Source organism: Rhamphochromis longiceps, linkage group LG17 (genome assembly GCF_057381845.1).
Source record: "Rhamphochromis longiceps isolate RC_006_pf linkage group LG17, R_longiceps_female_GT1.1, whole genome shotgun sequence".
In the NCBI taxonomy this organism is placed as follows: domain Eukaryota; kingdom Metazoa; phylum Chordata; class Actinopteri; order Cichliformes; family Cichlidae; genus Rhamphochromis; species Rhamphochromis longiceps.
The window spans coordinates 41,544,889-41,571,463 of NC_140573.1; the positions used below are offsets into that span (position 1 = coordinate 41,544,889).

General features: G+C 41.2%; 1 protein-coding gene across 4 annotated transcripts in view; it reads left to right on the forward strand.

Moving 5' to 3' along the window:
* Nucleotides 1-22,436, forward strand: part of csnk1g2b (casein kinase 1, gamma 2b) — a 42,479-nt gene extending 20,043 nt beyond the window's left edge. For 2 of the 4 annotated variants that reach the window (XM_085387120.1, XM_085387121.1), the window contains exons 3-11: nucleotides 3,634-3,703; nucleotides 11,326-11,474; nucleotides 12,169-12,403; nucleotides 13,334-13,419; nucleotides 14,492-14,576; nucleotides 14,665-14,813; nucleotides 15,055-15,138; nucleotides 18,093-18,199; nucleotides 19,617-22,418. In XM_085387120.1, the coding sequence (XP_085243246.1) occupies nucleotides 3,634-3,703; nucleotides 11,326-11,474; nucleotides 12,169-12,403; nucleotides 13,334-13,419; nucleotides 14,492-14,576; nucleotides 14,665-14,813; nucleotides 15,055-15,138; nucleotides 18,093-18,199; nucleotides 19,617-19,671 (1,020 nt within the window). In that variant the 3' untranslated portion in view covers nucleotides 19,672-22,418. Of the gene's footprint in view, nucleotides 1-3,633; nucleotides 3,704-11,325; nucleotides 11,475-12,168; nucleotides 12,404-13,333; nucleotides 13,420-14,491; nucleotides 14,577-14,664; nucleotides 14,814-15,054; nucleotides 15,139-17,128; nucleotides 17,231-18,092; nucleotides 18,200-19,616 lie in introns of all 4 variants that reach the window. The other 2 variants (XM_085387123.1, XM_085387122.1) reach the window with 2 other exon arrangements.
* Nucleotides 22,437-26,575: the final 4,139 nt, after the last annotated feature.

The window sequence follows — 26,575 nt, forward strand, 5'->3', positions numbered from 1 at the left end:
AATAGCCGAAATACCTTCACACTACGGAGCTTCTATGGCTCTTCCGTTCGACAATCTCTCCGGCGTTGGAACCATCATCTGTTTTCTCTTCAGTCACGCTCGGTTGATTTTTCTAGTCGGCACACTCATTTCCTCCATTACCCGCTGGCTGCTTCCCAAACAAACACACGTGCGGCTTGGCACTTGTGCTGTACGTAACAAGTCACGCGACGTGACGCTGCGGCTGTGATTGGTTCGGCTCTGCGCTACTTAATTTGGATTGGCTGACCTTTATTTTTTTTTTATTTATTTATTTTTTTTAGAGGACAAGAGCGGCGAGGTCTATCGCGATAGCTTAATTTCTCTATCGAGTAAAAGTTATATCGCGATACATATCGTTATCGTTCTATCGCCCAGCTCTACAGTGCAATCATAAAAATGCACGCGAGGTTGTTCCTCACAAACATTGCTCCCTTGGGGTAAAATTCACACTTTTATGGTGTAGGGAGTTTAAAACGTCCTTTCACGTGCGATATGACCAAAATCTCATATCCCGATATAAGACCTCTATCGTCTCAATAATGTAATAATATAAATCACAAAAATTTAACATTTTCTGTAAATTCTGTGAATCTCGGGCATCTCGACTTGTGTGAAGTGTTTCCAGCTGGGCTTCGTGTACCTGGAATTTTTAACCGATGCATGAAACAATATTTATTTTGGTTATAAGTTGTAACGGCCGCCGTTTTCGTTGTGAGTATTTATTACACAGCGTGCTGCGGGGAAAAGTCTGTTCTAACGTTTGAGTCTAAGGTTTATTTGTTAGCACCTGACTAGGGCTCTGGGTATCGTCACTGATTTCTAGAATCGATTCCGATTGACAAGGTCCTGAATCAATTCGATCCACGATTCGATTTCATTTGAATCTGGGAAATTTTGCCTCAGACAGTCAGAAATATTATAATTCAGATCAGTATATTTACATATTTTTGTATCTATAAAAAGGAAGCTGACACTTTTGAGACTTTATCAAAGGTGTGAGCATCACAGCAGAGGCCTTTGTGTCAAAGTAGCTGAAGATAAAACACAGAAAAACATGAAGGCGATTTTCCTGGCCTGGGATTTTATAAAAATGTTCTGTAGTAGATCAAAAACAAAAGAAAACCATTAATCAACTTATGAACATTAGCTCTGAAGTAGGGCTGAACGATTATGGAAAATAATCTAATTGCGATTTTTTGCCCCAATATTGCGATTGCGATGCGATATGCGATTATTTTTTAAGGTCTTTGTCTTCTGTATTATTAAACAAAGACAAGCAATACATCATATAGTATGGCCAATACTATATTACATTAATTTTAAACTGTTCTTTCCTGGAAGACAGACCTCTGTTATGATGACATGAGGTGATGCATGAATTGATGACTGACATTTTTATTTAACTTCTTCAATCACAACAGTATATTTGAACATACACAATAGTTTATTTTTAGCTTACAAACATCTGAGCATAAAGTGCTGGCAAGGAACCCTGGTGTAAACATTAAAATGAAAGTCAGTACAATGTGCAGATTGCAGAAATATACATAAACAAAATCAGTGGCTTTACCACACTCAGTTTTTCGACATCTGTGAACTACTAGACAGTCATTCAATTAAAAAATAATATTAAATAAATAAAACTAATAAATAAAAAATACACACATCTTACTGATCTCTGCAGTCAGTAACATTACACATAAAGTGCAAACATAATAGCAATTGTATAAACACACACACAAACACGCCTTTAAAGTTTAAAGGCGTGAAATTGGACGGTCTAGTTCTGATTAGCGTCACCGCTGTCTCGCTGGAGTTTAATAAACTCGGCCGTCTGCTTCTTGCTATCTAAAATATAACCAGACACTGGTGTAAATTCTCGACTGTCTCATACTTCTGTTTAATAAGTTTTCTGTTTGACGTTTAGTCAGCTGTGTGAAAACCAAGGAGGAACCCACCCGGGGGATTAATAAAGTTTTATTTTATCTAATCTAATAACTTTAATCTCAGCCAAACCGATTTACTCACGAACAAACAAAACACTGAAAAAAGCCCAACAATAACATTTTTAGGTTGTCTAAGTGACTTATATATTACGTTTAACCCGAGCAGCGAAACTCCGCGGTGATCTGAAAATGATGTGCCGGGAGTTGTGCCGTTCTCGGCCGCATCAGTAACCCTCGAGCTCCCGGCTAGCTGTCGAGCTGGTGGGTAGCAGACGCCTCTGAAAACGTCGAAGCACTTTTGCAAATATGGGATATCTTGATAAACCGAGCAGATATTTGATGTTTACACAACTACTTTCTCGCCTGAAAATATGTTAAAAGTTTATTTTGTGACCCAGAAAGATTAGTATGAGTAATTTTAAAACTTAGTAGCGGCCGCCATTGCTGGAAACTGGAGTTTGGCTGGGCCGCGCTATGAATTCTGGGATATGGTAGTAATTTGGACAGCCTTCGGCACGTCGCTGTGACGTAATCGGTCTACAAATGCGGCCTCAGGAGGATGCAGCCCATGAATTTGGACATGTCCAGAGTATAATCGCAGCCTTTGCGGTTAGAAAATTGCACTTGATCATGTCGCGATATTATCGCAAATGCGATATATCGTTCAGCCCTACTCTGAAGTTACAGCGGTTTTATTAGAGACAAATTTAAATTTGTTTAGAAGCCTATTGAACGGCAGAAATTAGGTTTTCTTTTCGGAAGTAAGTAAAAGGAAAAAAAAAACAGCGGCCGACAGCCTGTAAACAATGGTAGACTTGTGCGTAACAAGCAAACGAATAATGCAGAAAACAGATTTCAGGGATAGACGGGAAACTGTTCTTGAAGTATACTGAGAGAGAGAGCTGTGCATGAAGTGTGATTTTATTGTGGTGGAAGCAAAACAGCAAAAGTCAGAGTGAGTCCATGACGATGTTTATGTGAAGCTTAGTTTGGATCTTCTTTTGCTGCTGGTTTGGTCAATATTGTTTGGAGAGAGATAAAAACTAACAGCTTTAGGCAAAAAGGGCGTAAACACAAAGCGCGGACCCGCCGAAACATCAGAATCAGCGAGCTGTCGGCTTTCAGCCCCGACCGTGTCCGTGCCGTCGGGGGAGAAAGGCGACGTCTCACTGATTGTGATCCGTGGGCCCGCGCTTTGTGTTTACGTCTTTGTGCAGAAGCCGTGTACCTGCTCACAGTTACTGTTTTAAATGTTTGGTGGTTGTCAAAATTTTGTGACGTTTCACCTGAGATTCTGGAATCTCCGCAAAATACATTTATATAAAAATATCGATTCAGGATTTTAATGAATCGATATCACGTTATCCAAGCCAGAATCGATGAATCGATTATTAAAACCCACCCCTACACCTGACGTCTCTTTTTTGCTTCTCATCCGTAAACACTCTGCATACTCTTTCATGTTTCAGTTTATTTTGAAAAGTCTCAACAGGATCTTGAGCTTTATTGTGAAAGGTTTATGTTCGAACAGCCCTAGTTTTACATTTATCTCATTTACAGGAAAACTTTTTCTGTGCCAAAAAAAGCAACTTTTGATGCAGTCACCTGTACGCACGCATACCTACACAAACCAATGTGTGAACACTCTTCCTTTCTTCTCTTTTAGGAACCTATAAAATCCAGGGCGCCGCAGCTCCATTTGGAGTATAGATTTTACAAACAGTTGGGGAATTCAGGTAAGAGACTTCACTTTGTATTTTCTTTTTCTGTATTTATTTTTTCCCTCTAATAGGCGGGAGTTGAATATGAATGGACATTTTCACACTAGATTTACCTGTGCTGCAAGTGAAACCTTACGCAGAAAGACAATCATGAGCACCTGTGAAGATGGGTGATTAATTGAGTTTAATCGTTAGTTAGGATTTTGGTCACTGCAGGTTATGAAACAATGCTCTTGTTTTGTCTTGTTTTATAAGTCCAGTGCACCAATTTTTCTTTAGTGATTTACTTTCACCACCTACTACTAAGGACACTCACTGCAAGTCGAGATATTGGAAGTGTAAACAATATATAGCTTCTACCTTTGCTCGCTTCTTCCTTAGGAAATAGAAATCATGTCATGGTGTCATAACTATGAACCTGCAGCGGCTCTTCCAAGGCTTGTGAGGTCTGGGCCTCTTCTTGCTCTAGTTTGCAGCTGCAGGCTTCGTGGTGGTGACTGGTGGTTGCACCTGCATGATAGGCTTCACCATCAGCTCTCACCCTCCAACCCCACCTGGTTAAAGTTCTCTTCTCCTCTGTCTTTGTCATCCTACATATGTGGCTGGTCTCTAGCTACACTCATAAATGTGTAATGTGTCTGTCTCAGACACTGTATTCAGGATGTTGGGCAACACGGTGGCTTCTGCAATCCAGCGCTCGCTCCTATGTATTTTGAGTGGACTAGTTCTAAGTTTATGAGAATGCATCAATTTGTTGGAAGACCTAATTACACACCAATCAATGTATATTTATAAGTACAACATTTTTTCAGTTAAACTGAAAAAGACCGACTGTACCTATTTAAATGAAGCTTACTTGGTCGTTTGTGTGTGCTATTCTAAATCTACTCCAAGTGCTCCTGTTGTTGCAGTGATTCTCGTCTGTTTGTCAAGTAAAGTGCATGTGTCCTGGTCTAATTTAGTGACACGTGCCTGCTTCTTGGCTCCTTGTGCCAGAGCAAAAACCCTCCACTGTTGATACGGAGGTGGGGCATTAGGGCAGTCCTTGGCTATTTATAGCTGGCCCTCTACAAGCATTTGGGCCATTATGGTGTCTGCTTGGATAGCTTCCCTAGTCTCCTTAGTCACGATATCCTCTGCCTCTCTGTGCGCTGCCTGTACACTGTAGGGAAACGCTCCAAGGTGTGTTGACAGGGTGTGGCTTGTTTGTCTGGATGGCACTCTTTGGTGTAATCTCTTCATTTGACATTCACATTTAGTCAACCATAACTGTACCTGTCACCTCCAGTGCCACTTTCCTTTTTTATAGCAGAGGATTCCTGCAGTACAAGCCTGTTTCCCTTGCATTCTTCCTTTCAGTGAGACCACTATTGGTCCTTAGCTTTATTTATGTGTGTGTGTGTGTGTGTGTGTGTGTGTGTGTGTGTGTGTGTGTGTGTGTGTGTGTGTGTGTGTGTGTGTGTGTGTGTGTGTGTGAATGCACCTGCTTAGCTCTGATATTGTCTTTACTCAAACTGATTTTGGGCGAAGACACACAATTGTCCCTATCCACTTGAATTCAGCACCGATACTAAGTGTGGAGTTAAGCGATGCAAAAACATATCCTCTCCATTCCTCTGTTTGTTGTTCAGTAGCCATCCCTCAGGGGTGCTAAAAACCAACAAGTGATCATTGGCCTTTTTAAAGTATCCCTGATGTGGCTCACAGCCATTAATCCCACACATGGCACTGTTGGGCTGTTTTAGTCCTCCCCTGTCACTCACCGGGACAACAAGCCAAAGAAGCCCAGAGTATCACACCGCTTTGGCTTGCCTTCTTCCCAAACTGCTGGAACCACGAGCAACCACACACGCACCTGGGTGTGTACAATAATGGTATGCGTCATGAGACCAGGCAATCTTCCTTCCACTTCCTGTCCAGTTTTGATTCACACATGCCCATTGTGAGTATGGGGCGTTGGACAGGGTCAGCATGGACACTGAGTGACTGCAGACTTCCATACGCAGCAAACTGTGATGTACTTTGTGTTCGGATAGCTTTCACTGAGTAAAATTAGGATTCTCAGCAGTTTGTACTGCAGTAGCACTGCTGTAACAAGCACAAGCCAGCTTTCCCTGAACTCCTGCACTTTCTGTTTTTTCTTCCACCACATTATCCTTTGAACACTGACTGCCTAATAGTCAGGTGCCAGTGTAATTGGATAATCAAGGTTGTTCACTCGAACTGTCAGTGGTTTAATTTGTTTTAGGTTGAAGTATATTATGTTCCTGTTCTAAACAGGTTCAGTAATAGTGATTTGCTCCGACCTGTGCCAGATGTCTTTTGTGTTAATCTTTTGCAAGCGGAAGCATACACACATGAGTAATTTCTGTGGCAAGGCTCATTTATTTTAAATAAATGAAGCGATCTGGCTGCTTTCTGACATTAAGAGATGTTCACATTCAACAGGTGGCTACATAATATTGTCAAGTTTTGCAAACTGTGTGTGTAAATCAAGGAAAATAATGGGGAATATCTGACTCTATCAAAATTTGATTCATTCTTTTGCTACTTGCACAACACTTTAGAGCTGCAGTATTAGAGCTGAGCAGAGAGGCCTCATCTCCAGCTGGTGACTGACCACTACATGGTGATATGTCAGGAAGGCTCACTTGACCATCTAGCATGGGAGGAATCAAGGCGATAGATTAAATCTACTTATGTTGTCAACTTGGCTTAATGGGGACATGTGACCCTGTTAGTCCTGCCCAACCGGAGAACCTCAAATATGTCACAGCACGGACTACTCAGCGCTTAACGCCCAGGAGGAGCTTATCTGCACACTATTAATTCTCTCTTGTCCTGAACAGATCCCCGCTGTTGGGAATCCTGTCTCCCACTTTGCAGATTTTTGTGAACATTTAGAATGGATCTGTTATTGCAGTTGCTGCTGCTGCCAGTAGCAAAACAAGTCATTGACATATCCTTTTAGAAGAAGTCTAATGCTACCAATCGTTCACTTTACCACTGTCAGGGGACTGGCTTCAGTTTATAGAGAGTAGGTATCATTTAATGGCATTTTATAGCCATGTAGCTCTTCGAGTCATCTCATCACGCCTGCATGGATGTTATGTAATTAGGGTCATTTGTATGGAGGTCTCCTCTCGAATATTGTGGCTGTTAATATTCAGAATCATGAAGGCTTTCAGTGGCATGACGCGGCACGTTGATAATGTTTTCTGCAAATCATTGAGGCTCATCCACCCACCTGCTGTGACCCTGGAAAATCATGTGCTTTTATATATTTACTGCTGCTGGTATTATTCAAAGTTGGACTGATAAGATTATTTTAACAACTGTGTCCTTAAGCTGTGGTGTCATCGGGCCACACATGCTTCTGCGGAGGTTAAAATCTAAAGTTATCAGATATAATTAATAATTAACTTACGCCCAAACTCAACAAAAGTATTGCTGCTTGATCCTCAAGCTGCTGGTTTTTAACCTGACTACATCTTCGGAGATTGTTGTGCTTTTAAGCTGTGTTGCATTTTTAGCTTCCGGCTCAGTCTTTGAAAGCTCGAATGCTGATCATATTTCAACTTTGTGAGAACCTCTTCAGAGCAGTGAACCTAATGGAAGTCTCTACTTCTCCTGCTCTCTCCTCAATATACTCGACTCTCTAATCTAAATCTTTAATATGGATTCCTTCTCCTCTACCCTCCTCTTTGAGGCTGCCCCCTCTCCCCCAGACTTCTCCTCTTTGGCCCTTAAGGCTGACATTTCATTGTTGGCCAACATTGTGTTCGACTAGCATGATGCCGCCTTCCCTCTTGCTGTGTCGCCTGAGAAGGACTGCCTGCACATACAATTGGGTGAATTGTCTGAAATTGTCAAGACAGCAAGGGTCAGAGCGCCACTGACGCAGGCTTGCAGTGAAAGCCAGAGCTTTTCCCACAATGCTGAACACACAGTTTATATTTTTGTACGACTTTATGTTACGGTTAGAATTACAGCCATTTATCCTGGTCGGGGCGTTTCAGTTTGCTTTGTGTGTTGTTGAAGGATCCTTGTTTTGTCGTTATGCTTGAGACAATATCCTCTTTTGCACAGCTATTGTTGTGTCATGGTCTATATTACATTTTTGACAAAAATCACCTCATTTACTCCCAGCTGGTCCCATCAGTCATTTTTAGACTAGTTCTCGCAGCTGCTCTGTGTACAAGCTTTGCTCACCCGCAGAAGATTACGATACACACTGCACTTTCCTCTCGTGATGAGTTGAATGCCCTCTAGATTTGGGCCAAGCTTTGACGAGCAGGCCTCCGAGTGATCTCTCATCACTGCCTCATCTGTGGTATTAGACCACAGACATGCGTTTAATTGGTGATTCCAAACTGGCTGTTGGTTTGGATGCATGTTGGATAAAACACTAACATGCAAAGAATAGAGTCTTTGGTGTTTATGTTTCAAGTTTAAATATTTTTTTTTAAAAAAGTCAATGTGGCTTTTAGTATAAAATGTTTTTAGTGGTCAGCAAGAGTATAATGGTGCTCTATAAATGTCAATACAGTCCATTCCATCATCACCAGTGAAATCCTAGAGGCTAAAGTGCAGACGGACGTGCTTGTTTGTGTGTATGCGTGTGCATGGATGCACTGGGGTCCTGTTGCAATGTTAAACTACCATTAAGGCAATTAGGGCTGCCACAAACGATTATTTTGATAGTCGACTAGTCACCGATTATTTTTGCGATTAGTCGACTAATCAGATCATCATCCATTGGACGTACAGCTTATTGCACCAGCAGCATCTGGTCTTATATAACTGTCATTAGCTTACAGCTTGAAGTGTTTGTGCTAACTAAAAATAAAGACAAGATGGTAGTTTATTAATTTTTAATGAAATTTGCAGATTGTTTCGGTGAAGTTTAATAAACTCCTTGCTTTCTAAAATATAACAGGACACCGGAGTATATTCTCCAGCGTCTCACACTTCTGATAATCACCTGTCTGCTTGACAGTTTTAGCTGTGCAAAAACTATAACTTTAATCTCAGCCAAACCGATTTACTCAGGAACAAATAAAATACTGAAAAAAGCCAAACAATAACATTTAAGTTATCTAAGTGACTTATATATATGTTTAACCTGACTAGCGAAAGACGGCGGTGGGTTTGAAAACGATTTGCCGGGAGTCCGGTGTTCTCACGGCTCTAGTTAGCCTAGCCCCCGGCTAGCTATCGAGCTAGTGGGTAACAGACGTCTCCGAAAACGTCGGCGCGCTTTTGAAAATATGTGGTGTCCTGATAAACTGAGCAGATATTTGAGGTTTACACAGCTACATTCTCGCCTGAAAATATGTTAAACGTTTATTTTGTGACCCAGAAAGAATAATAAGAGTAATATTCAAACTAACTAGCTGCCGCCATTGTTGACAACTGCGCTGGGCTGCGCTATGAATTCTGGGACACAGCTTCTTCTTCTTCGGGGTTTAACGGCAGCTGGCATCCTTGGACATGCAGTGCTGCCATCTTCTGTTTCAGTCCGTTATTACACTCTTAAATCCTACTACTCATTCCTGCGTCCTTTGTGATCTTACAAAGCTTCAAACGATGCGTCGACTATTAAATTAGTCGTCGACGATTTTAATAGTCGACATAATCGTGACTAGTCGACTAATCGTGGCAGCCCTAAAGGCAATGCAGAGTTGTGCCCACTCTAAGCATGTTCCTGGCAACTGATTTACTAGCTGTTATTTAAATGGGAGAGAAATACGTGACTAGTCCTAATGTCAGATCCTTAGCTCTTTAAACAACTCTGTCATCTCTGTCTCACTGTAGTTCCTTCTTAGATTTGTATGTTAGAGCTTGATCATTCTTTTAGTATTTTACTCTTTATTTTTATGCAAATCTGGTGGGAAGATCACTGTTGTGGTTTAAAGGCATATTTTAATGGATGGATCCTCAGCTCTGTTCAGCAACGTTCACCAAATTCAAAGTGAAGGAGAAACAACAGCATTAAATCCTGAAACACACGTGTGCGAATCTGTACGTCAGTCCTGTGCACAGCTTTGCAGACCATCGCCTACATTTTGTAGCTGTTTACCGCCCCGTCAGACATGTGTCAAACAATCATTCTGTGGGTGGCTCTTCCACACTGCAGAGTACTGTAGTTATAACCTATAAGAGAACTGATATCTATGTTTATTTTCCATTTGGTCATCTCTGCTGTCACTCCCTTTCCTTTTCAGCAAATCAGCATTTAATCTATGCACAGCATCGTCCCTGTAGGTTTTTAGAAGTCTGGACACAAGCACATTTGTGTAGGTCGCATACCTGTGATCTTTCTCTCTGCGTAGTCAAATAGCTATGCAAATGGACACAAATGTGGTACCATGAATTGATCATTAAGCTGCAAACTTTGTAGCTTTGGCTCAAAAGCCCTGCTCATGACTACAAAAAGGTTATAAGACTGGAAAAGAAAATCTGTTCAGATAAGCAAGTCTGTTCTTGTGCTTTTGTAATAAATAAATAAACAAATAGGAAAATGAGTATATTGTTAACCCAAATTTTAGCCCACACAAAGAAGCCTAATGTTCAATCACTAAAACAAATTTTTCATCTTAGCAATGCAAGTAAAGACCTGTAATTTGGTATCTTAGTGAAAAAAAACAAAACAGGTACACTTAACTTTTTTTTTTTTTTTTTTTAACTTTTTTTGTATAATGGTCAATTTGAAAATTCACAAATAAGAACAATAATTATATTTAGGATTAAAAATATAATTTTGGTGAAAGAGCTTGTGCATGATGGTGGATTAACCACTATAAAGAAATGATAAATCTGGATCCTCCCTGGTCTCAGTTGTTGTCGTCGTCAGAATAAAGCGTGTGGAAACTGCAGCCTCAGGCCAAAATACTTTACTGTGTAACATTTACACAAACTGCAGTTGATTTTAAGAGATTTGAATCTTTCCTGGTGGTTTTCAGATGCACTTGTATTTTTGAAAAATGAAGCAAGACTTTACTGTTCCTGATTATTCCAGGGGAGGGGGTGTTTTCGTAACAGTTTTGCCACGCCCCCAGAAGTTCCACTGTCAAAACGCTGATATATTTAAAGAAGGTAAATACTGCCGGGTTGATCCTTCCACATTCTTTAGAAGTCGTCCTATACACAGACTATGATGGGTGTGGCAGTTTCTGGTAACAAAGGCTTTGTACAGTTGTTGGTTGGGCGCTGACACCTTTCCCTTTAATCCTGCTTCAGAGGACAAAGAAAGCACTAAGCCACTCCTGTTTCTGAAAAACCTGTTGAGGAAATAAAAGTTTGCCCCACTCTTTCTTATCAACAAACCAGCACCATAATTCAGCACACAAAGCACTTTGTTAATTAACAATTAAGCACTTAATTTATGTTAACACTTAAAACATCGTGTTTTCACTGCTGTTGTTTACAGTTGTTGTGACTGACTACAACACTGACAGCATGTGCTGGCCTACCAGGAACCAATGGTGTAACAAACTCTGACTTAGTAACACAGTGAAAATAAAAGTCTCAAAAGTGATTATGCAAAGCCGATTATCAATAACTGTGTTTCAGTCAATTAATTTATAAGGCAAAATCTAAAAAGTCTCACTAACTTTGTTATTGTGTCTCCACAGAGGGAATCCCTCAGGTGTACTACTTTGGTCCTTGTGGGAAATACAATGCCATGGTGCTGGAGCTGCTTGGGCCCAGTCTAGAGGACCTGTTTGACCTCTGTGACCGCACCTTCTCCCTCAAGACCGTCCTCATGATAGCCATACAGCTGGTAAGGCCTAAAGTGGGAGAGGAGTGAGCATATGTTCAGAGGAGCTTGCTTTGGTGACATCAGGCTTCCCAGAAAGTTATTCATAGTGCAACTGTGAATACAAATGTTGTCGTTAGCGGCTTGTTCCAGAGGGCAGGTTTACTGACCCCTCAACCTGACTCTGAACTCAGTGGGTAAATACCAGAAAGTCTGAATTTTAGTTTATTAAAGGGTTTGCCTGGAAGATGGCTCCATTATCACTGCAGCTAGAAACAGAGTAGAGACGAGTACCAAGTTCTGTAGTATCTAGTTCCAAACTTACTTTGTGTTTGAATTCGGTGTTAAAATCTTAGTCGATATAAGATGACAGTGGTAAGATATTACATGAGCATCATCAGCCACAACATGAGAGTATGAGAGAAGCCTGTGCATGTAGCATTTACTCTTTTTTTTCATTCAAATTAAAAAAAAAAATTGAGTAAACATACATGTGCTTGGGTTTGGGATGTTTTCATGTTCTAAGCCTCTGCTGAGGTGGACATGCTTGCTGTGCTGTTGCAGTTTTGTCTTTGGTTTGGCTGCCGTTAACATTTTTAATGGGCAGGCTTTCTTTTTATCGCGTTTTGCATAAACTGCTTTGAGTTTTCATGTTTGGAAACTGTTCAGCTTGCAAAGCGATTAAAACTTCAAATGCTAACACCGATCGTTCACCTAGATAACACGGATGGAGTATGTCCACACCAAGAGTCTGATCTACAGAGACGTGAAGCCTGAAAACTTTCTTGTTGGGCGGCCAGGAAGCAAGAGGCAGCACACCATCCACATCATTGACTTTGGTCTGGCCAAAGAATACATAGACCCCGAGACCAAAAAACACATCCCCTATCGGGAGCACAAGAGTCTGACTGGGACGGCACGCTACATGAGCATTAACACACACCTGGGAAAGGGTAAGAAAGTCTCAGGAATACACCTGTGGGTTGATTAGCTGTCTACATTTGCATATTCAAACTTTATTTGCATGAATATTTAGTATAATGTGAATGTCCTAACTGGTTTGCTCACAAATGCAGCATTGCAAACAAATGGCATTAACCTGATTTTTACATACTGTTATCTGTTTAGTCACTGGGTGTTACCTGAATGTTGGTGATATGCGAGATAACCAGGGATGCTTTAGGATTGTTAAATGAATCATATTTTTCTGATGTCTTGTTTCGTTTCTGGGTTATTTTGAAGCATTTTAACCAGTAACCTCATAGTCCTGTAGCACAAAGCAGCATTACGGGCCTAGCATGGTAACTGTAGGTTTAAACCAGAGTTTTCCGTGTTACAAACGTGGTCATTTCTACAGAAGAGTTGAAAACAAAAATAGCCATGACGTCAATAAAAAAAATTGACGATATGTTTGTGCTTTTAGAAAGTTATTAGCCTCTGTAAAATCTGCTGCTAGTACTCTTGTCCTCTTTTGGGCACATGCTGCCAGCAATGCCTATTTTATATAAATATGTGAATAGATTGTTAAACCCTGGACTGGCTGGTGGTTATCGCATTGATAACAACCTTCATGTGACCGCCTAGCGTGATTGCCATTGTTGGTGTACATGAAGCCTGATAAGGATAGATCTCAGTGTGTTGAACTTGAACATTGATCGGTTTGTTGCCTTAATCAGTAGTTGCCGTGAGAAGCTGAGTCTGCTGCTTCTTCGTGACGCACGATTGGCCATCTTCATGTTGAGGCTCGATAAGATGTTTTTAAGACGGGAACAGTGGACTCGTGCTTTGTTTCTTTGAAGCCACTGTTAGTCTTGCCAGCTGGTTATAAAATGCATTTGTTTATCACAGCTAACCTCATTTTCATCCTGATCTTGTACTTCCAGAACAAAGCAGAAGGGACGATTTGGAGGCCTTGGGTCACATGTTCATGTACTTCCTTCGAGGCAGCCTTCCCTGGCAAGGCCTAAAGGTACTGCAGCAATTTGCCTCATGCTGATATAACGCTTGTCTTGTAATCCACTCGATGCGTGGCGTAGCGGTTTCTTTTTTGATACTTGACGCCCACTCAACTTTAGCATCCTCTCAGACTGGTGACATTTTAAGGTCTCTCTTTTTAGAAACTGAAACACTGAGAAACAGTTAAATTGGCACAGTTGGATACTTAAAATATTGTCTCTTTATTTTTCTGTTGAATTTACACACCTTTTTCTGCACAAACAATCAGATGCGACAGGAAACCACCTTCTGCACCTTGTTTTGCAGCTTAAGAGCTGTGAGAAAAAGCTTACATGACTAAGGAGCACGGCCACAGTCGCAGGTGTCTCAAGGGCCGGTTTCAGCAGGCTGCAGAGCTGCTGTGGTTGCTTTTTGAAGGCATCGGTATCAAAGGTGTACACAGAACAGACTAGAAGACAAGACAACTCATCTGAACATTTGCTATGTGGGTGGAAGCTCTTGGTGGATGAATGTGAGGGATGTATAAATGTGGGGGATGTTGGATAGCTCTGGCCAACACAAACACACAACAGGAGAGTGAGCTTGAAAATCCGCTGAAGCTTATCGATCAATATATTGGCAGCTAAGGAACTCGCACAGAGTTGTGCTGACCCCCTGTATGGAGTGTAAAACTATACCACCCTGAAGGGTTGGAGGGGATCTGGTTGGTTTAGAGCAGAAGAACATCCCATCATGTGTGATAGAAAATTAAATAACAGCTGAGAAGCCTTTCCTGTGCCAGTGAGGAGGTCAGCGACAGGTTGCCCTAGATTTGTGGGATTTCTTTCCCCACACCAACAGATATCTACAGCTGAGACGATGTTGCAAAGTACTGATATCGACATGACATGTGGCAAAACTTCTGTGAGTCCAAAGAGCCGCGGCACAAATGCAGGCGCTGCACATGTGATATCACGACTTGAGAATCTGTCTGTTTTGAATATTGGACATGTTCATGGACGCCTCAAGCAGCAGCACATGTGCTCATATTTAGATTAGAGTAGGATTTATAGTACAGTAAACATTTAAACTTGTTTCCCCTGCAGGCCGACACCCTGAAGGAGAGGTATCAGAAAATTGGAGACACCAAGCGAGCAACGCCGATTGAAGTCCTTTGTGAAAGTTTCCCTGGTCAGTAGAGCGCTATTTTCCTCCTTTCGGGTTTATTTATTTTAAATGAAAGTGGTGTGGATTTCACAGTATATATCTTTTGGTACAGAAGAGATGGCCACCTACCTGCGCTATGTGAGGAGGCTGGATTTCTTTGAGAAGCCGGATTACGATTACTTGAGGAAGCTCTTCACCGATCTGTTTGATAGGAACGGCTATGTCTTCGACTATGAATACGACTGGGTCGGCAAATCGCTCGTGAGTGCCTTTCACTGAACCCACCTGACCTCTGCTAGCATCATCAATCAGTTTATATTGTTGCTCTAACTGTAATTATTTCTTAATAACGCAAAGCTAATTATTTTTGCAAACCCGATTACCAAATTGCCAAAAGCGTCTCTCATCACGTGGGCATTAACATTATTTATTTTTGTTTGTTGTTTTTAAAAATTTCTCACTAAGGTTGTTTTGTTTGTGCTTTTGTTCGTTTGCCTTGCAGCCCACACCGATAGGCCCCATCCCCAGTGACACGCCCGTGCAGCCCAACAGCAGAGACAAAGCACAACAGCAGACCAAAAACCCGGTGAGGTTATCAGCAACAACATTAAGACACAACAATCACCACTCCCGCCTACCAATATAGTTGCTTGGGTGACCACCCAAACCAGTCAGGTTTATCCTCGAGGTCACTCTCGTTGTTTCCAAATGTAAGCAACTTCCTGTTCGCGTCTACAGTCTGACTGGTCGGCAGTGACGCCCGTCTCCCCACAAAGTCCGTAAAGTAAAAACAAAACGAATGCCTTTGTAGCAAATGAACGGGCACGTGCCGTTACGAGGCAGACTCTCCAGCTGTGAAACAAAGCATCGTTTTTGACTTGGATTAATTCTTCACACCTTGCCACGCTAAGCTCAGTCATTGCATGCATGAGTTGAAAATGCAAATTGCATTGTTCACACCAGTAATGACAAAGTACAGACGAGTGACAAATAAATGGAAAAAAAAAAATCCAAACTTTAGGAAGGTGACGAGCTGCCAGGACACCACCTCTTGAACTCTCCGGAGGGTTTGAGCACAGCGCCGGCGGAGAGCACCGTCTTACAGCCAAGCTCAAAATGTGCCGTTGGTGTTCACCTGGGCTATCTCCTGACTTTTGGGGCCATAGCATATGATTCACACTATTTGCATAATCACCAAACCAATCGGTGACTATCCTGGAAGAGATCACTCCTGTCAGAACAGAAATGTGCAACCATTGGCTAAATGCAACCACTCAGCACAGCATTGTATCGATGAGCAGTCAAACATCCCTTTAGGCTCCTTCTCTCACCCCAGCTGCCCCCCCCCCGAGCCTGGTTCTGCTGGAGGTTTCTTCCTGTTAAAAGGGAGTTTTTCCTTCCCACTGTCGCCAAAGTGCTGCTCATAGGGGGTCATATGACTGTTGGGTTTTTCTCTGTATCTATTATTGCAGGATCTACCTTACAATATAAAGCGCCTTAAGCTGTATAAATAAAATTGAATAGAATTGAAAAGTGGGCCCATACCAGGTGGGAGATGCCGGAGTCACCAGATCACCTCACTGTGGCAATCAGGGGTTCATGTTTTTCCTTTAATTTGTCATCCGTTTTTATTTGCTTAGTCTGTGACAAAGTGTAGACTTTTTGTTGTTAATAGCATGCTATCCGAGCCTTGTTTCTTTTGTTTTTATATAATGTTAATGATAGGATAATGATTGATTGGTTTTATTATGCCAAAAAAATCTATAAAATATAACCAGTGATAACAAATAATTTTCCTGATCATGAAGTTGTACTTGGTGAGTCTGACTCATCGGTTCCAGTAAAGCTGTACAAGGAATCCGTTTGACTTTATGATTGACTTGTTTCTGTGGACTCTAGCCTCTTTTTATTACTCTGTATTTAATGCGATTGGCTCGGCGATAACGTTCCACCTTTTAAGCTCGCAGCGCACGGCCTTCTGCACCATGTACAGTAATGACTGTAAAGCTTTAACATCCTGCTTAAAACAGCGTATCAATAGAAAGTGCTGGCTGTGAGCATCTGTAGCCAAATGTCATATTTGTACATATATTTTTTAGGTCAGTGAAAGCAGAGTGTAAGAACTGCTGTACTGTAAACCCGAGTCCACAGCTAAGTTCAGAGAGTCTGATGACGTGATGACGCTGTTGCTCAGCGGTGCCAGCTGAGCCCATCAAGGCTGTTTTCTTTTACTCCTGCATGATTTTACTAGAGTGTCGATCTGTGCTTCACATAAATTTTTGCTTCCCTCTACTCCTCTATTAACATAGTTCGTCTTAACAAGCCTGCTTCTGCTTGGGAGATGTCTTCTATAATTTTTGTTTTTCTTTTCTTTTTTTTTAATCCACCCCCCCTCCCCAACTCCTCTCATTGTCCTTCCACATTTCTGCCCTCACCCCCTTCAACCACATTGCCTTTCCCTCACTCTTCATTCCCTCACCCCCTGACCCATAACCCCCACAAACTTCTTCACCCCCCTCTCCCTTCTCACCACCTCACACCCACCTGCCTCAACCCTTTTTGCTCTTTGCGTCAAGTCGCCTGAGCCCAAAGGAAGTGAGTCTCAGCCCACTCCCGTGACCAATAAGGAGACTCTGGGGTCGCACCTCACAGCTGAGCGGCTGGGGGGCTCTGTTCAGGTACTGCTGCTGCTACAGCTGCTGCTTTGATGGCTCATGCATGAGGCCATATAGGTTTGTCTGTGTGTCTGACCCCCCCCCTCCCCTCTCTCTCACTGACTTCACACTGCCTGCCCGTTAGATGCTCTGTCTCGACTCTGTGCTCGAATCAGACTGTGTGAATCCTGTGTGTCACTGCTGTCGGTCTGCTTCTAGGCTGCTTGCATCCAAGGCCATCCAAAGATGACATCCAGCAGTATCTTATAATAATAATAATATAATAGAAACACTAAAAGGTCTATTTTTGTACATTTATTCTATAATAGTTCTTTGTGTTTTTGCTGTTTTCAGTGTGTAAACTGTGTCACCGGAAATAAGTCTCTGCAGAAAATGTGGTGCACAAGCGCCACCCAGTGTCGGCTAATAGAATTGCAGTATTTAGAGGATTGGTTCACGTTCTTGTCTTGCAATCTTATTCACATATCAAGTTTTCCTTGCAGTTTTCCTTTCTCTTGTTCAGCTGTCCATCAGCTGTTTTTTTTTTCAGTGTGTTTCAAACTGACTTTAGCAACAAGAAGAGATTTTGGAGTAAAAACAAAGGAAAGGATTTCTTACCAGCCTCAAAAAGCAGGAGAAATGATCACAGCGAGGAAAATCGTTTTCAATACTTGTTCGGTGCCTTATTTGTGTTTGAAGACAGAAATGAACAGTGTGAACCTGTCCTTTAAACTTTGTTGGCTTTAGCTGGCTCATCCTGGGTTACTTGCATAACTGTTTTCTTACCTGAGAGGGCGGATAACTTGTGATAGTCAAGGTGCATTTATTTGATCCTGTGAATGTTCATCAACTGGATTCAGTCTGGTGTCCTTCTCTAATGGTGCAGGTGATGAGCTCAACAAATGGCGAGCTGAACACTGATGATCCCACAGCCGGACACTCCAACGCTCCCATCACCGCTCCCACCGAGGTTGACGTACCTGATGAAACCAAGTATGGGGGGATCCTCACATTCACACACAGAAAACACATGCTTTTCTTTTTCAGTGCTGTCCAATAAGTCCAAATCCAAAATTGGTGCTGAAAAGCATCTAAATTGTTTTGTGTTCCTTGTTGTTAGCTCCTCCGTGTAGAAGCCTTTTGAGTACAGGCAGTGACTTAGTCACAGTAACAAGCTGCACTTTGTGCTACTTTAAATATTGTTTCCATGCTTCCTACTTCAGTTAAGTTAGGTTTGTTTACATAGGAACACAGCAGTGCATTTATATACACCGTTTTAACCTATTATAACTATATAAAGAAGAAATCAGATTTTCTCTCTGACGATCAAATATTGGAGCTATTACCTGCTGTAAATACGCCAGCGTCTGTTCTAAGCCTGACTAAAACATCAAGTATGAGTGTGTCACTGTCATATCTCTGTGTATGTTGAGCAGTAGCAGCTGAGGCACAGTAGGAATGTTATCAATGGGACTTAAAGTTCACCAGCAGGGAGGGGAACATTTTAACTGTTGCACATAAAGAATATAACTGTAAGTGTAGTGAAGCAGGTTAGACTTACTTTAAAACTCCTTTATTTACTGTGACTCAGCTGTGTGTCAGTAATTCATGAGACCACACTCAAAAAACAAAAGACTAGGCTGTTATATACATATTAGTTAAAAACAACACAACAGCCTCTTTTAATGCTCAGAAATGTTTAAATGAATATGGCTCGTTTAATTTAGAAGCAGTTACATCATCTTATCTTTCTGAAACATTCTTCATGTTGTCTTTTTTCTACGCGATTCACAGCCCACAACTTTGCTAGCTCTAGTTAAGCTTAAATAGGCGACCAGCTAGATTACCATCGTCATAGTTGAGCTATGCGAGTCTTTTTCATTTGCACCTACTCAGCTTGACTCGACTTTTTCTTACTGGGTTTTGGTCGTTTTCCGCTACAGTTGTGTACCACCCCAGTGTGGGTGGGGTTGCTGTAGCAAGGCGGCTCGACAGAGGGGAATGGAGTCTGTTGATGTCACATTTTTTGGCTCAACTCGGCTCATGTGGATGACGCTAAAAAAGCACCTGGTACCTGACGCTGCCGCCTAGTGGAAAACCCTAAAGACCGAGCGGAGTCGAGTGGATTAGGTGCCGTGGATGATCCTCAAAGATGATCCCCCAAAAGAAATATTTGTAGTTTCAAACATGAACAACTGAGTTATTAAAAGTCCACGACTTCCTTAATTCATTTATAACTATTATGAAGACAAATGATGAGATTACAGTAAGTGAAATGGTTAAAAGAAAGGAAGCCAGATTAGAACTGGCTGCTGAACCCCAACCCTCACAGGCCGTGCTATGTACCAGTATCTACATGTGTGTAAATACCTGCTTTTCTAAAGGAAGCCATGCCTCTGTGTTTGTGCAGGTGCTGTTGCTTCTTCAAAAGGAGAAAGAGGAAAGCGCTCCAGAGGCACAAGTGAAAGAAGAGAACAGAGAGAACTTGAAACATTGTGGTCACGGTCAAGTTTTAAATGGAAGCAACTACACAGACCCCCCCACCGCCCATTATCTCTTTCCAGCTACCCCCCCCCCCCCACCACCTCCTTACTCCTTTCACCTCATTCCCCGCTGTCACATGTACCTCCCCGCTTGAGTTCTCTCTCTCTCTCTCTCTCTCTCTCGATCCCAGCGAGTGACAGGAACGTTGCAGTCACAGCGACTCCACAGACTTTCAATTCCTTTACAGATGAAAAATAAACAAACCTGCATCACCACGTGAGGGGGAGGGGCTCGAGAAAAACGTTTAAAGAAAACAAACAAAAAAAAGCTGTAACAATGAAACTCGAATACCGTGGCGTGAATATGAAAAAAGATGCTGTTTGAAACAGTTGTTGTATTCTAGATTCCATAAAGAACGTGTGTTGTTCGAACAGTCAGCTGTTGATCAGGGGAAACCATTCAAGTGGTTCGAGTGCAAGAAATCTGCTCCTTTATTAGGAAAATGTTAATTTTATTTTCTTTGGTGTGTCTTTTTTGGGATCAAGGTGAAAGAGGAAAAGGTGAACTATGCTGATGTTAAATCTGAGCGACACAGGAAGCGTTTCATCTATAAATCAGTCTGGAGGATTTTTATGCATTTTTTCTTCCTCTTTTTGTTTTTTGTTTCTTTTGTAAGTGAATCCTCAGTTTTCAAAGTCAAATCCCTGCATTGAAAACTTATTTTTATGTTGTAGTGTTCTGGAGTTCAATTCTTTCCTCACTCTGGCTTCCTTCTATTTTGTTTCGTCTGTCGACGCGGACTTTGTAGCACAGTCACTGGCCTCAGGTACTGTGGAAGAATGAGAGGAACCGATATTAAGCTCTCTTATTATTATTGCACTTTTTGGAGGAAAAAACAATTACAGTGGAAAACTTTAGGTTTGAAATTAACAATTAAGGAAACAACTTAATAAAGACTGATCTAGGAAGAGTCCTTCATGATGCTTATATTTGAGTTATGGCTGAAAAATGTTGTCGATTCTCATGAAAGAAAAGGACATGTCTTTTTTTGATTTTTATTTCTTACATCAAAAATAATTTACCAGGAAATCATAGTTTGTGCCTTTCTAAGTAAAATGTTTAAAGCTCAAGTGAGTGTCCCGCAATGACATTTTATCTAATCTGACCCTAATGCTCACTGGATTACTCTGTGTGTGTGTGCGCATGTGTGTTTGTATTTTTTTCCCAAATCTGGAGGTTTTGCAAGCAGATGACTGTGTGCACATCCTGTCAGTCACGTATAGGTCAGTATACATCCTTCTCTCTCCTGCTGTAACGCCACATCTGTACAGTGGTGGCGGTTTGGCGTGTGTGCTGTGCCACCTCAGCGAGACGCAACAACCCACATCTGTCTGACCCGCTGTTCACTTTCATCTGGAGGTCACAGATGGGTAGTGAGGTTAACTCGTTTAAAGGGTACACGAGGTCTGGGCTGCTGTTTTCGATCAAACTGTACTTGACAGAAAAAAATTACATTTTTTTTGTGTGCGTTTTATCATGTTTCCCATCAGCCCCTGTTTCATGTAGCCCTTTAATACCTTTTGTTCGTCTGACGGCCTGCTGCCTCAGTGTACATCGGTGCCAAACATTTCTCCAACAGCTTTGAAGATTATCAGAAAGATTTTCCTTTTAATTTTTACGTTGCATTTCCTGTAAAAGTGAGAGAGGAGGAGGGGAACAAGTTGAAATTCCTCTAGATTTGTGAAAACCCCCACAATGCATCTGTTCAGCAGCTTTCATTTTCTTCACAGCTCCAGCCCCTGCTGTAATCAGTGTAACCTGTTTTTGGTTTTGATGAGCCGTCTTGCTGTCACGAATCGGTGGCCTGCTCCTTTAAGGACACGATCGAGCCTTCCTACCGGTATGATTGTTGTCGCACAGGGCTGATCATGTGATTGATGACGAAGTGAAAGGCACGACACGTCACAGTTTCGGTTTACAAATGGTGATCTCGCTCATTAATGTGGGTGGTGTCAAAGAAGTTTACGGGATGCTGAAGATTTAATGTTTTCATTGAAACCAAACAACCTCGGGATGTATTTAAAGTCACGCGACACACTTGGATCGACCCCACAAGTCGAGCTTCTAATGAATTAATGTTTTACCTTCTCAGTTTAGTGATTTATTTTAAAAGGGGAGATAAATGTGTGTCTGAGCAGGTTTCGGAGACAAATGTGCTTAAATAACCCGCCAGGTGACGTCAGAGGAGCCAGCTGTCTTTAGTGTCGTCGTAAACGTGGCTTCATTAGACAGCGCGCGCGACAGCAACCCAAACACGGAACAAAGGTGTGACTCGGGGTGATCAGGTGCGCTGATCCAAGACTCCCCCCTTTAGGCCCTGAAGTCACTCTTTGAAAAGTTGGGTGGGGACCTGGCTTTGCAAAATCACTGCGTTTATTAATTTTATAATTCAGGTTTTGTTTTGTTTTTCTGGAGAGGGCGGGGTCGACCGATGTAAATTCTGCTCTCCGTCTCTTAGTGTACCTACTTGCATTATGTATTTGTAAATATGACAACGACAGATCTCTAATTGTGAATAAAGCAAAGTTTTATCACAGGAGTCACCGTGGAGCAGTTTGTGTGCCTGCTGATCTTTGTTAGTCTGCAGGCGGGTTTGTTACCCGGCGGGACCGTGTGGGTTACTGGTTAACCTGCGATCACAGCGCAGTTAGGCAGGTGTGTGTGACAGCTGATTGGCCAAGAAGCTCAACGGAGTGTGCGTACCTCTGATTGGATACGGGCCACACCAGGACAGCGGGCGTCGGGCACGGTAAGAGGAAAACATGGCATCCGCTGGACGCATGACCGGCGGCTCTCGGTCATTTTGGGAGTGATCTCTATATTCTGCCACAAACATTATGCCAGTGATTATAATTAGTAATGATGGGTATATTCAGTACAGTACAGAGGTAATAACTTACATTAGGACATGTCCGAACATATTGGTAATGGAAGCATCATAATATCCTCATGGTAATAATTAAATATCCTATATATATAGAACTTCTTTTAAAAAGTTTCTTAAGGTACATTTTTCAGTTGGTTTGATATTTAAAAAAACATTTAAAGGACTTTGCGCGTTTGTGTTTCAAGAACAGACTCCTCGGTGGGCCCATGTCCTCTATTTCCTTCCTTCCTTCATCATCATCATCATGTTTTCGGAGGAACTTCAGCTCAAATGATCGGTTGCTCACAGCATGTAAGATCAAACTGATTTAAAAGCATAAATGTAAAACCAAAAACATAATTTTTAAGTAAATTGAAAGAGAGACACCTGCTGTTACCAAACTACAGGTCACCTTTTGTTTGAGCTTTTTTATGGGGCGCCGTTTGTAAAGTGAAACATGCTGAAATTAACGGCAACATTTTTCCACATTTAGCTCAAAACCTTACAAAAACATGTTTTTTTTTTCCGAGTAATTGTTTTTTACAACATTTAGTAAAATATTTGTAACTTTTCATCAAATGTTAAATCTAAATGTTAAATCTAAATCTAAATGTTAAATCTAAATGTTATAGTTAAATCTAAATGTTATAGTTAAATCTAAATGCTAAATGTTAAATGTTAAATCTAAATGTTTAGGCTAATATGCAAATTTATTGTACTGATCAACGGAAATACCAAAATAAAAGCTTCCCGAAAACCTCCGGTGCAACATTGTGTCTGTTCTCCTCCTCACTTCTCCCCGCCATGTGCTGCTTCACTTCTTGCCTACCAGCATGTCCAGCGATTTTGCTGGACATGTGCTGCAGCGATTGTGAAGTGGAGACTGCAGCTGCTAAGAGTGCACTACTGCTGAACCTTTGGATGGCCGACAAAACGGATCTTCCGATGTTTTCAGCTAAATCGCCAGACGTGCTTTCTCATGGTCGGGTTATGGCTGAATTCCAGTGGAATGACGGTCCCGCCATAATAGACGTTCCAGCCATGTGTTCCAGCCCTAAACCTAACCTTATCTAACTATAACCTTATTCCTAACCTTTACTAGCAGTTAAATGACGTAAAATAGTGTTTTCCAAATCGATCTTTAGAAAATGAACGAACGTGTAGATTGAGTCCAAACGGTTCTCATGTGCTCTCCTTTTTCCGATGCCGTAATTTAGGAACGTGTTGGGTACCCGAAAGCATAAAATGTTGACAATTTGTCACCTAGCGAAAATTATTACGCTTTGGGAGTGAGAACGTGTCTGACCACTACCGGCACACTTTTGCACAGGAGGTTTTCGGAAAGCTTTTATTTTGGTATTTCCGCTGATCCGTGCAATAAATTTGCATGTTAGCCTAAACATTTAGATTTAACATTTAGATTTAGATTTAAATATAATATTTAGATTTAACATTTAACATTTAGATTTAACATTTAACATTTAGATTTAACATTTAACATTTAGATTTAACATTTAACATTTAGATTTAACATTTAGATTTAACATTTAGATTTAACATTTAGATTTAGATTTAACATTTAGATTTAACATTTAGATTTAACATTTAGATTTAACATTTAACATTTAGATTTAACATTTAACATTTAGATTTAACATTTAGATTTAACATTTAACATTTAGATTTAACATTTAACATTTAGATTTAACATTTAGATTTAACATTTAGATTTAACATTTAGATTTAACATTTAGATTTAGATTTAACATTTAACATTTAGATTTAACATTTAACATTTAGATTTAAATCTAAATATTTAGATTTAACATTTAGCATTTAGATTTAACATTTAGATTTAAATATAATATTTATATTTAACATTTAAAATTCTGTTTTAAATATGAAAAGTTACAAATATTTTACTAAATGTTGTAAAAAATGACTTGTTTTGAGCTAAATGTGGAAAAATGTTGCCGTTAATTTCAGCATGTTTCACTTTACAAACGGCGCCCCATACTTTTTAAGCTGTGCTTAAAAGTCACTTTATTATCGGTTATATCACTTCGAAGCATTTATGACTCCGATGATAAAAACAACTTTAGGTTTCCTTCCTGCTATAGCGGCTTTCTCTCCTGTTAAATACGGATATAAATGTCGGTTTACATAAATACATCTTAAGAATTTCCCCCCAAAAAAACATTCATCAGTGTGAAGTTTAAAATCAGTCCCTTTCAAAACGTCCTGTGAGCCAGTTTAGTAAAAGGTGGTGACTCAGGTAATGTTATATATGGGACTAATAAATCATTAGAAACACGATTTTTCATAAGCAGTTTTATATTTAAAGTGCTCAAATAAATGTATTTGCCAAACTACTGAACTAAACTGATGTTGTTGAGTTATCTCTGACTGTGGTCTTGGTATTTTTGGTATTTTTTTCCACTTGAATCTGAAAACATGATGAGGTCAGCTCTAGTCAGATTCCTTCCATGCCTCCCCTTTTCCTTCTGTGCTTCCTGAGTCTCCTCCTTAGCTTTAAAGAAATATCAGGCCTGTGCAAAAACACAAAACATATGGAAAAGTGTTCGCTGCAGGTTGCCAAATATCAAACGCACCCAGAACAGAGCAAATGGAGCTGCATATCTCAGTGGATGCTGGGGCCTGGACTTCCAGGCTGTGCACAATGTGGATCCCCTCCATCACAGACCTCTCTTTGTTCAAGGCAAGAAAGGAAATACCCGAGAGGTTTCAACACCTCTGGCAAAATCAGAAATTTCATCTGAGCTGTCTCTTTCACAGAAACTGGTTCTCATAATAGGTGCCGGGGTATTGTTCTCTTCGATCTTCCACATGGGCACAAAACAGGCTGGCTCAGCCGCACAGGGACGATCACCTGATCTTGACTGCACCGTCACAGGAAGCTGTAGTTCACTCTTGGTTCACTGAGCCACCCTTTTACCAGGTGGAGCTTGATTCTGTGCTTTTGGCTCATTCAGAAAGTTTCTAATAGGAAAATCTCTTGTGATGCCACAACACAGGTGTACACTGACACTGCCAAAGGTGCTGGGTTCAAATGTCTTGACTGTCTTTCTGTGTGGCATCAATTGGTGATAATAAATTGACACTAGGTGTGTATGTGAAATCTGAAATCTCTAATTGTTAGGTTTGTGATGAGCTGGCAGCCTGTCCAAGGCTCGCTCAGCTTGCTGCCCTGTGTTTGATGCTGTGGATGAGTCGGGTCAGCCTCTGAATTCTCACCACCTTCAAATAAAATAGTAGTTCAGTAAATTTAACTTCTAAGTTTAACACACTTGTATAAAAACACCAATGCACCACAGTTTGCGCTGGATGCTATCTCGGAGCATCTACGCCACCAGAGAAAGGTTCAAGGTTCAACTTGAATGCACACAGAAATTAACGCTTTCACATTCAGGCTCATTTCTTCTGTCTGTCGTGTAAGACTCCATGATATTGAGCTCAGGTCCCCACCATCTACTGCAGGGACTCCTTATTCTGGGATAACCAGGTGCGCCTGACCAATAGTGAACTTTTCTCACAGCTGTATCTCAGTTTACCTCACAAGTTCACTCATATTACCAAAACTATGGCCACACAATGAGTTATGTGGGTTTGTTCAGTGTTTTGTGGCAGCTGAGTAATAACTTTTCCTTTTCCGTTCTTAATCTAAAGTTTTGTTGCCATCATAACTTTGCTGATGTGGCTTTGTGTTCTCTTTGGCTTTGAAACCAGTCAGCCAGCTCGCCGGCATCAGTGCCAGCGTTTTCCATTTTCACTCTGAGCTGTATAATAATATTTATTATAATAGCAGAGCCGCCCAGTGTGTACACCACCTCTCTGGGACAGCTGGGGTGGGGCTCCAGCCACCTTTACAAAGATTCACCTGTGCTGTGTTTGACAGTGGGAGGTTCTGTCATTGGAGACAAAGTTACTCAGTGTAACTT